This window comes from Eucalyptus grandis, chromosome 5 (assembly GCF_016545825.1).
Source record: "Eucalyptus grandis isolate ANBG69807.140 chromosome 5, ASM1654582v1, whole genome shotgun sequence".
Taxonomy (NCBI): Eukaryota; Viridiplantae; Streptophyta; class Magnoliopsida; order Myrtales; family Myrtaceae; genus Eucalyptus; species Eucalyptus grandis.
This window is the reverse complement of record NC_052616.1, coordinates 54573464-54585479: the sequence shown is the minus strand read 5'-3', so window position 1 is coordinate 54585479 and position 12016 is coordinate 54573464. Positions and strand designations below refer to the sequence as shown.

General features: G+C 39.5%; 1 protein-coding gene across 1 annotated transcript in view; it reads right to left on the bottom strand.

Annotated features, from left to right (window-relative positions):
• LOC104447056 (cysteine-rich receptor-like protein kinase 14) overlaps nt 1-12016 on the bottom strand; it is a 69788-nt gene that overhangs the window by 26017 nt on the left and 31755 nt on the right. The window contains exons 4-6 of the mRNA XM_039313903.1: nt 1949-2159; nt 1557-1794; nt 1298-1448 (exon numbers count right to left, since the gene is read on the bottom strand). Of these exons, the coding sequence (XP_039169837.1) occupies nt 1298-1448; nt 1557-1794; nt 1949-2159 (600 nt within the window). The remainder of the gene's footprint in view (nt 1-1297; nt 1449-1556; nt 1795-1948; nt 2160-12016) is intronic.

Sequence of the window (12016 nt, the reverse complement as noted above, 5' to 3'; positions counted from 1 at the left end):
AATAAAAGATCATTTTTCACTATTTTTTGGGAAAAAATACTAAAATACAAAGGAGAAAAAATCCTCGAAAGCCCGAGCCGGTCTAAACCAACCTGACAACTTGGGGTGTATGTGGTTTTCGGTGGGGACGGGTCTGGCGTGCTTTCATTTAAGGTCGGGTTCGAACTATTGACGCCCCTACGTCCGTGGATATAAATATCACTTAGATTGTTCAATAGAACGAAACAAGACAATAATAGAGAGAAACAAAGATAAAGACAAGAAGTGGCTGCTTTTGAGAGAATGTAGCTACCACTTTTGGGCTATGCGCGCCAGGTAATTAGAGGCATGCCCGACGAGAGCAATACAACGCCAAGCTGCTTCCGGAATGTGACGGAATTGGGGCCCAACCTCACCAATGTTTGTTCTTTCCTTGGTGCCAATTTGTCCATGGTGGATGATATTTTTTACTTAAAAGAAAAATTTAGAACGCGATCCAATCAGAAAAAGGTGGCTTTTCTAATACAAAGAGAAAAGGAAACAACCGCATCGCTACCGGTTCATTAGTAGTGACGACAAGCGCACTCATCAAATAGTTCATATAAAACTAAATAGCACTTCTGGACGCAACATCCACATAATTAGCTCGAGAAGCAGATGAAATCATGCCGTGAATAGATGTTCATGTGCTTCATCGGGGTAGACTTCAGTGATCGACATTCCATTGACCGACAAAGGTGCAGAGCCGCTGTTGTTTTGATCATGTCCCTGGTCATTTGCTATATTCGGCTGTTCCGTCCAGCTTCGGAAAAAAAGGCGGGTCCTTGTGGCACCGGCGAATAAGAGTTTGGCTGCTCGGCGCAAGAACTATGCTCGCCATTGTTGGTCTATCAGCCGGATCTTCTTGAACACATAGAAAGCCAATGTGTATGCATCTTAGCACTTGGCTTCTGGAATAAGATTCTCCCAATGCTGGGTCCAAGATTTCCGAAGGCACATCGTCTCTCAATGCTTCCAAGCCGGATACAAGTGAACCACGGAATAATATTGTTGCTTGAGAGTGCGAAACAATTTAATAATAATAATAATAATAATAATAATAATAATAATAATAATAATAATAATAATAATAATAATAATAATAATAATAATAATAATAATAATAATAATAATAATAATAATAATAATAATAATAATAATAATAATAATAATAATAATAATAATAATAATAATAATAATAATAATAATAATAATAATAATAATAATAATAATAATAATAATAATAATAATAATAATAATAATAACAACAAAAACTTACATAGCTTTCGAGAGTTTCACCTCCATCGGATCGGTAGTAGTAGTCATTCCTCTTGCCGCAAATGATCTCGAGGAGGAGGACGCCGAAACTGTAAACATCGGACTTTTGAGAGAATTGCCCATGCATCGCATATTCCGGGGACATGTACCCACTGAAAACCACCACCAGAACCATAGGATGCCCGTTGTCAATGTTCGTACCCTTATCAATTCTTAAGCAGAAGCTACCTAATATTAAACTCCAAAAATGGAGAACTTACTAGGTTCCTACGATTCTTCTAGTGTTTGCCTTAGTTTGATCGACTCCAAAAATCCTCGCCATGCCAAAATCTGAGATCTTTGGATTCATATCATTGTCCAACAAGACGTTGCTAGCTTTTAAATCACGGTGAATGATTCGAAGCTGAGAATCTTCATGAAGATAGAGCATCCCTCGAGCGATGCCTGATATTATGTTGTAACGTCTTGGCCAATTTAATTGTTTGCTTTTGTCGGGGTCTGTGTAGTGATTTAAGGATGTGAATGAGACTAAGTATAATCTTGAAAGTCTAGGAGTTAGATTCGAAAGATGATATATGATATAATAAAGAAGTATTCACTCAATCATCTATACCTAAGAGATGAAGATAAAGCCATTGTAAGTGGAACTAACCAAACACGAAGTAGTCGAGACTTTTGTTGGGCACACACTCATATATGAGTAGCTTTTCCTCTCCTTCCAAGCAAAATCCGAGCAATCTCACTAGATTCCGGTGCTGAAGCTTCGCCACCAACACAATCTCATTCTTAAATTCTTGGATGCCTTGCCCTGAGCTTTGGGATAGCCTCTTCACAGCTATTTCTTGCCCGTTGGGAAGCCTACCCTGCAAAAAATTTGTAAAAGGGGACAAGATCTCATGAACTCTCCACCTCTTTTTTTATCTTGTAAAATTGTTTGTTTACGTCGTTCACAAGATAGGGCCGTGGACATCTCTTATGATAATAAGAGTCGCTGACCACAGTAATTCGTAGGGCTGAAGAGACAAAATTAGAATAAATTCTTCATAAAAAGAGAATGATATAGCCCACTTAACGTCCATTGCGATTTAAGTGAGCTGAAAGTTCATGACATGGGTTTGGTTCAATAATGGTTGAGTTGTCAATGTACACGGTAAAAATAAACTACATCTAGCACTATTCAGCGAAGAAGCACTTCTAAAAAAATTCAGGTACCCTACTGAGCCAAAATAAAGTTCACGGACGATATTATATCACCATCATTTCAATTTCAATTCCAAACCGAGCATCGAGTGACTTCTGAAAGCATTTGACGTCTTTCATAATCACTAATATACCTGGTAAACCTCCCCGAATCCACCTCGGCCAAGCTTGTTTTCTTGAGAAAAATTGTTTGTGGCGGCAAGCAAAGTATCCCAATCGAATTGCAAGGACTTCAAGGATGTGATCTCGCTTACACCTTCATGAGTGAACAACAAAGTCGTTTAGACTTGGACTTGTTTTTCGTGTCTTCCGGTCATAGCTTCAAAATGTTTTGAGTTTCTCATTTGAAAGTTTCTTTTTGAAAGTTTCATTTTTGTGTTTATTTTTATAAAAGGACAATCATTACCACTTCCTTCTTGTACAGCTTCATATTTCTTCTCTGCTGGCCTCCTCCGAAGGTAACAACAACTGATGAAGAGAAGCATTACAAAAACAGCGACTGAAGAGATGATAGCAGCCAAGGTGCCTGATCAGATGACTGTTTTTGTCAGCATAACTAAAACCATCAATTAAATTGCAATCCTAAAAGAGTGAGTGCCCAGCACACCTAACAGGAATATTATGATTTCCAAAAAGTGTTGATTACACTTAAAAGAGAAAAATATTGTATAGTAGACTTCGAAGTTACTTTAAATGGCTTGTTAACAAGTGCCTTGCAGGCATTCTTTAGCAAAATCCATTAGCTATTAGCCCACTCAAATAAATTGATGAAGGTTTACATACACTTTTGACCTTGATACATAAAAAATTTCATTTAGGTTCTCATAGTTTTTGCCCTTGCAATGCACAAATTGCCCATATTAGCCCATGTACATAGGAGGATATTATTTTTTCCATGAGCTTAAACGCCGTACCTTTGGCAATATCTTCTTTGGGAGACGGCGGAGTAGCTGGATGTGATGGAGAAGATGGAGATGGTGGAGAAGACGAATATGGACTGGGGCTTGACTCGAAAAACTTGTGCAATTCCCATCGGAAATTACAGCTCGGCTTGTAAACATAACCGCCTTGCCATCCGTGGCAACACCTATAGTAATCATGAATGGCTTCCCTCAAGCAACTCTCGCAATCGTTTGGCAACAAGTCGGGACTACACTGTAACAATAAGTAGATCGTCTTGTTGTCCGGCAAGTTGTTCTGTCCCGTGGCGTACTTAGAGAAAGATGTAAAACTAGGATACGACAAGAGCATCATGAATTCTTCGGCTGCACACCAAGTGAATAAGTTTCAGCATCAAGATTCTAATCCAGTAAGAACCGAGCATGGTAATCACCGATCAAGAAAGGACAAGCGATGAGTTTTAGGTGAAGCACGTCATCGTAGACGTCACTACGAAAAGGAGGGCGTGACAATTAATGCTGCAACCGAGCTCAGCATTTCAAAAGGCCCGGGGCATTCCAGCAAAGAAAACAGGAAGTCAGAGAGAAACGAAGGTATGGAGAAACGAAAATGGCTTCTATTAAGAGAATCGTGGCTACTACCATCATCGGTCTTCACTATATCTGCCAGATTGCGAAAGCCTTGACGGATGAAACCGTGGTGCAGCAAATATGCAATGGAGTCAAATACAACGAGGGAGATGATTACTATTACTGTTAGATCTACAGATCAATACCGCAGAATCTGGATATAACTACTATGGACATAACACGGTTTTCAGATTTGGTCATGCGGCTTGCAACGGCGCCCTTGCTGATTATGACTGTACTAGGTGCTTGGAGTATGCTCATGACGTGCTCCTTACACAGTGCTCGGGAGTCGGGGCTCAGCTCCAACTCAAAGACTGCAAAATGAGACACGAGGCATACTCATTTACTGAATAAATCTTTTCTCTATGAAGAAATTGCTCTTTGTGCATGGTCATTACTATACTTCCTTCAATGAATATAGGCGATATATTCTTGCCAATCCCAGAATTTTCTAGCGTTCCATAATTAGAATTTATTCAGTACTGGGGGTGTGCGTGACTGAATTCGTGCAACTTAAGACTACGAGGACTACATCATAATACCTTGGTTTGCAATGTCGTATTTTCTGAACATGTATTGGCAAAAATATCGCGAAGAAAATAGAAGTTGACCATTAGAAAAGGTCGATGGAGTCAACTTGGACGATTTTCTTAGCCCTAGTTCTCAATAACTTTTGGACCAACGTTCCTATTGTTAGTCGTGAATATGGCACCTAAAGTCTCCATAGCTAAAATCTAGAAAATATTAATGGAGAAAAGTGATTTGTGCACTTGATTTGAGGTCACTCGTTTTTATGCGAAATAATGATGATCCAGAGCTCAAGTGCTTCTCTTATATTACCCTTATATCATTGGCTTAATGAGACTGCTCCCCACCATTAGGGTTCGGTGAATGCTCCTTATGTGAGGTTATTTGTGCATCGGGGTTAAAATATAGACTTGAACACTATTTATAGAGTTTTAAATCATAGACCCTCTCATCACTGGCCGGGTTTCACACTATCCCGCCTCATACTAAACCAATTAAGAATCTTTATATATCATCTTATTGGACCAATCCCACAAAATAATAAATTATAATATCAATTTATGTAGCACATGTCACATCAGAAAAACTCTTACACTTGTGGCCAAATAGCTTGTCTCATCTGGTCTCCCATGACTACAAGCTGCCGAAAACTTATTTGTGAAATATCTTCGGTGTTTGCCATGCACACAGACAACATAACACCATGCACGCTCACGAGACAATGCCTCTTTTTAATTGCATGTGAGTACAAGTGTAAAAGTGGGTCAAACACCACTTCTTAACTCACATTTAGAGTCTAACCAAAAAAAAAAAGAAAATATTGCATTTAGAGAGATTGGGTCTTGATGAGTTAGCTAAAATTAAATAAGGAATTGTCATAGGTTTCGAGTAGTTAAGCCTAACTAGATATGAGTTTGATAGATATGGACTATACCCACTTGCAACCAATGTTAATCAAATGGGAAAATTGAAAAGAAGAAACAAGTTTGGAGACTGGAAAAAGCTAATGCAAATATGCTAATAGAGTGAGAGAGAGAGAGAGAGAGAGAGAGAGAGAGAGAGAGAGAGAGAGAGAGAGAGAGAGAGAGAGAGGTGGTGACTAGAGATGGGACTGTTAGCTGAGTTCATTCTTATGTGGAGGAAGCCTAATGAATAGCAAACCCAAAAAGACTTGAGCCCATATGATAATTCATATGGAGAAATAGAGTGTTTCACTATTTTTTAAGTGGTAGCTGCAAAGAAGTTAATAGAGAGTAATTTTAAAAGAAAAGAGAAAGCAGAAAATCTATAGTTTGGAGATTAGTCTAATTTATATCAAGCTAGCGTTAAAGGTCGATTCATGATTCGATTAAGCTGAAATTTTGTCAGCGTGTTCATGGCGCCCTTTTCTCAAATTTGGACGGTTTGATTTTCATTTCAAGCTCCATACACTAATTTTTTCGTGGGTTGAACAAAACTTGCATTTTTTGTCAGATTTATTCTTGATCTCTTATGAAATTTATACATATTGCCAATAATGATGTTCTTGAGGTCTTTGCTGCTATGTACCTTTAATATTTACTATAATAGAACTTTGTTCACCCGATTTTATTGATAGTGAAGATTTTTGGTGGGCTCCGGTCTCATGGTTTTTTATCTCCTCACATCGAAGAGGTTTTCCACGTAAAAAATCGACTTGTATTTGCGTGTTTGATATTTATTTTTCTCTATTATATCAATTCATATTAGGTTTGCATAAGATGAGAGATTATTTTATTACACTGCATTAATTCGATATTGTTCATGTTGTTATTGTTCTCCCATCAAAGTGGTATCAGAGCTTTGGTTATTGCTTGATTTTTTTACCTTGTGTTAAACAATGGAAATGAATATAAGTAGAATGGTTACATTGAATGATTCGAATTATCACATTTGGAAAGATGGAAGACCTTTTATTTGTGAAGGATTATTATTTGCCTATATTTGCTTAAGAGAAGCTAGAGAATAAAACCGATGCTGAATGATCTATATTTCATTGTCAAGTGTGTGTGTGGTTATATTAGACAGTGGGTGGATGATAATGTTTTGAACCATATCATTGAGGAAACACATGCACACGGTTTGTGGAATAAGCTCGAATAGTTATATGCTCGAAAACTAAGAATAATAAGTATTTATGATGAAATAGATTTTGGCTTTGAGATATTAAGATGATACATGTTTGATTGATCATTTAAATTTTTTTTCAAGGAATTATAATCAGTTAGCTGCGATTGGAATCAAGTTTGATGATGAGATATAAGCGTTATGGTTGATTGGTACTTTGTCGGACTCGTGTGAGACATTTTGAACATCTTTATCTAATTATGTGGATTTAACCAAGAGTGGTGCTTTAAATAAAGAGATGAGAAGAAAGATGCAAGGATCATCCTCTTCACATTTTGATGCTTTGATTGTTGAGAAAAAATGGGAATGAGTGAGTCTCGAGATCCATGAAATAGAGATAAAAGTAGAGGCAAATACAATAGATTTGCTAATGTTGAGTCTCATTATTTCCATTAGAATGGACATATCCAAAGGTTTTGCCGTTAGTTCAGAAAGGAAAAAAAATGATAATTACAGTGGTGACAATCATGTTGCTACACTTAAAAGATACATTTTCATTGTCTTTGATGGTGATGTGATGAATCTTGTATGTCATGAAACCAGCTGGGTAATTGATATTGGTGCATCTATTCTCGTAGAGATTTCTTTATATCATACAAGTTAGATAACTTTAGATATGTGAATATAGGAAACAATGGACTAGCTGAAATTGTAGGTTTTGGTAATGCGTGTCTAGAAACCAACAATAGCGCTAGGTTGCTATTGAATAATGTTAGGCATATACCTGATATTCATTTGAATTTGATTTCCATAGGCAACCTAGATGATGAGGGGTATTACAATTGGTGATAGTCGATGGAAGCTCACCAAATGTTCTCTCGGTTGTGGCTAGAGGTGATTCCTCATTATACATTATGTAGGCAAAGTTGTCCATGAACAAAATTAATGCAGTAAACAATGAAGATAAAGCTGAGTTATAATACAAGAGGTTTAGTCACATTAGTGAGAAGAGATTGTCAATATTCGCGAAGAAAAAGCCTCTTTCAGGTATGAAAAGTTCAGTGTTGAAGAAGTATACTCACTGTTTAGTAGGAAAGCAAAATAGAGTTTTATTCAAAAGTTTTCTTCCTTCAAGAAAGTCTGGAATACTTGATTTAGTGCATTTTGTTGTTTGTGGTCCTATGAAGATAAAATCACTTGGTGTGTCACGCCCGAACCTCGAGCACGCCAACATCCCGCCATGGTCATTCAAATGCGACATTCCCGGGTAGTGTCGCCGACCCCATTCATTTATTATTGCGCAAGTGGAACGTATTATAAAACCCATGACACTGAAATATGGGATAGAAAAGCAGGAAGCAAAACCATAACATAACACTAGCAAAATTCAACAGAATTACAAACCGAGGTCTACGGCCAAAAATCTACAAAAGACCGACTCTTAAAAGGAACGTCCTACGACCTACAAGTCGGACACGTTCTCCAATCCTTATGACTTCACCTCTGCAACTCCTCAAGGCCAACCAAAGTTATCTGCCCGCTCCGTTCACCAAGGACCTGAAATTTTAATCCCACAACCGGGATGAGACATTGTCTCAGCAAGTTCAACCCCCTAAACCCCTATTAGAAAGAAAATACGCCCCGGGTGGCCTAGCCACATCACGCAAAGACTTACCTCGCATTAGTCTTCATTTGCAGGTTAGCACAGTTTATATAATTCAACCATGTGCAATTATGATAACCAAACAACGTGGCACAATCACATTATCGAACAATTCAACCACTTGGATCGTCTCGGCGATCAATCGACTCGGCCGATTACATGTCATTCTAGCAAATCAATCACTGCTTCCAATCGCGGCCCTATAGGAAGGTTTAATAACCAGTGGCAATCATGGCCCCACTTGGCACAACCTTTAATTAGGTGGTAAATCACAGCCCGGTTGGGCGCGACCTTTATCAGGTGGCGAATCATGGCTCGATTGGGCGCGACCTTTATCAGGTGGCGAATCACGGCTTGATTGGGCGCGACCTTTATCGTGGCGAATCACGGCTCGATTAGGCACGACCTCTAATAGGTGGTTAATCACGGCCAATCTCCCATCAATTTCAGCACTTGGGATTTTATAAAAAGAATCCCTATTTATCGCAATCACACTCCATTTGCCACAATCAATCATCAAATTCAAATTCTAAATACACAGCAGCGATTGACACGAAATCCCGAGCAATCGGGGTCAAAAAATAATTTTTCCGTTTTTTTATTAGTAATAATTTCGGAATATAATATAAGATTATAAATTCCAGAATTTGAAACAATTAAATAATTCAAAATTAAAATCCTATTATGTCCCATCAAGGTTTATTATTAAATAAACTCTCTTAGCCTTTAATTAAACATGCTTTAAATTAAACAAATATCTTAATCTAAATCACAATTAAATAAACTAAACTAACCACCTAAACTTACTTAACTTAGACTAAGCACACTTAGGGCATCATTAACCGTCTAATCAAGATTTAGTGAGCTAAACTCACCCGATTAACAAACCGATAAGATCAAAACGACGAGGATGATGCGAGGATCAACTGTCATCAAGGCGGGCCAAGCATTCGGGATCGGGAAGGTGGCCAAAACGGGCCTAGACCGAGTTGCCATACCCATTTTTGTAGCTGCTGGTTGAGGCCGAAGGAGGGGGAAACGGTGGTTGGTTGGGCGCAAAACCGGTGGAGATGGAGGGCGGCAGCTGATGTGATTGTTGAAGGCTCCGGCGGTGCTTTGCTGGCTCGACGGTGGGCGCGACCAAAGACGGAGGTGGACGATGGTGCTGGATGCGCGAGCAGGGAACAACAGCCCCAAGTGCACGGGCGAGCCTGTTAGCTTCGGCTGGCCGGTGATGGTGAATCGGTGGCCGTGCGGTGCTCGTATGGGCAAGGGGCGACTCGGCGACTTCCGGGCGGTTTGGTGGCTGTCGAACGGTGAGGTGGAAGACCAAAGAATGCGAGACAACGGCGGAGCAATGGCTGGACTCGCGGATGGGCGCAACGGGTGAAGGAGCGGCGCAGACGAACGGCAACGACCGGACCTCCGGCGACGAGCAAATGGGCGGCGAGCGGGTGAGTTTGAACGAAGAGGGGGAAACCGATCGCTGGTTTCGCTTTTTGCCTTTTTCTCTCCAAGTCCCAAGGAAAAAGATGAAGATTGAAGTGAGAGGTGCTTTTTGGGGACCAATGGGCATCCGACACTTGTCAACACCCCATTTTCTTTGGCCCCAACCATGACATAATGTGACATCACATTCCACTAACTTCAAATCTCCCACAACAATTCTCCAATGGGTCCAATTTCATTTTTCGCCGTGGCACACAAATTTTAAACTTTGTACATCATATTCTTCAATTCTCTTCTAATTGAACCAAATTAAAGTCCATAAAAGTAATCCAATGTCACCACCCTTCAATTCACATATTTACTTGACCATAGAACCATCTTGATCTCAAAAATACCACCAAAAGCGGGCCTACCAAATTTCTGAACCAAATGAACCATACCTTGATTATTTTGCTGAAAAGCTCGGCTTGCATGAAAAATCTTCCAAAGATGAGTCAATATTCCTAAAATGATTTGTGACACACCCAAACTTTCAATTTATGAATTCGATCTCAATTTCATGGTTGATTTCACTCTGGCATGATATTAGCGCTACCTAATCTACCGGGTAGCTTTTAGAAATTTTCGTGCATTTGACCTGTGGTTGATCAAGCCACAATGTACATCTTTGACACATCGGCTACTCTCGGTTGTCGGGGTAATCTCAAGGTTTTAAATACGGACATAGAGGTACCCAATCAACAGAAAAGTCGGTCTAGTGTCGATCGACAAGAATTGTGCGATCTAGTGGAATCACTCACACTCGATCACATGCCTTTGTCGAGTCGACCTATCTCCGATCTTTAATTGATTTTTAATTGTGCCGTAATGACCCTTGCAGATTAGCTTGGTCGAAAGGTCGCTTTCGGTCAAATTCTCGAGTCCGACACATTAGAAACTCTTAACGGCTTCACCCGATAGACTAGTTTTCACATGAGTGGCTGACTCAAGGAAAAGAACTATACGCGTGCCAACGAAATGCCCATCTCAATTTATTGAAAATAGAATTGGAAAATCGGGATGTCACATGGTGGCTCTCTTTATTTTGTTATTTTCATAAATAATTATTCAAGGAAAATATGGGTTTATACCTTGAAAACTAAAGACCAAGTATTATATGTTTTTAAGCAGTTTTAGGCTTCAAAGAGAGAGACAAACCGGAAAGAAGTTGAAATACATTAGAATCAATAATGGGGAGAGTGTATTGGAAATTTTGATGAATATTGCAAACAACAGGGTATTCGATCTCAAAAGGCACTATGTCAATTCAATATTGTTCAGGTTTGTTGACACCTAAATTTTGGCGACCCGTTTAGTCATTTATTGCATTAAAAAAATTAAGGGTTAATTTTATCCTTGAAAAAATAGTCAATTGCATAACATATAGTTTTAGGTGCATTTATGTTTTAATTTGCATTTACATTGGGTCGGTGACAAATTGGTTTGATTTTGTGGTTTTGAACTTTAAGCTGACAAGTCGGACTAAGCCCACGAAGAGAGCAATTTAGCCTAAGCCCATATTTGAAAAATCAATAGAGAATATTCATTTTTTGCAAAGGAAATCTAGAAGAGGTGTGGAAAATAAAAGTGAGATTGCATTCGAAAAACGGAATTTTCATGGATATGAATTTGAAAGAAATTAAAACCCTAACTCATGACCTATAAATAGATTAGATGCGTAGGGTTTAGAGAAGGCCACATATATCGATACACACGACCGTATGTAGGGGAGGCTTCGCACACACACTGAGAAAAAGAGAAAGACGAGAAGTCACGACCAAGTCCCTTTGGCGGCCGTGACCTTGTTATCTCTGCAATCCTCACGTAGCCTCACCACTACGCCTACCCTCACGTCGCTATTGCTGATCCATCAAGAGTCCCGCCACCAGCGACGCACCTCAGGTCGAGGTCCCGGGAGTGTCCAGCGGTCTCGGCAAGCTCCTCTCCAACACAACTCTGGATCGTCTAAGTCACTTTCATCATATTTTAGAGCCACCGAGACTCTGTGGAGTTCCATCTAAGCCCGATGGATTCGCCGATGTCCAGCAAGGCCAATATCTCTCTACATACGTGAAAGTCACGCCAGATTTTTGTGGCCACCACTCGCGAGCCTGAAGTCCGAGCTGCATCTCTCGTTGCCCCGAAGTCCTTAGGCAAAACAAGTACCAAGATTTTGATGAAATAAGCCCAAGTGGTGGATTTGTCTTCTTCGGGTGTTGTCCAGAAA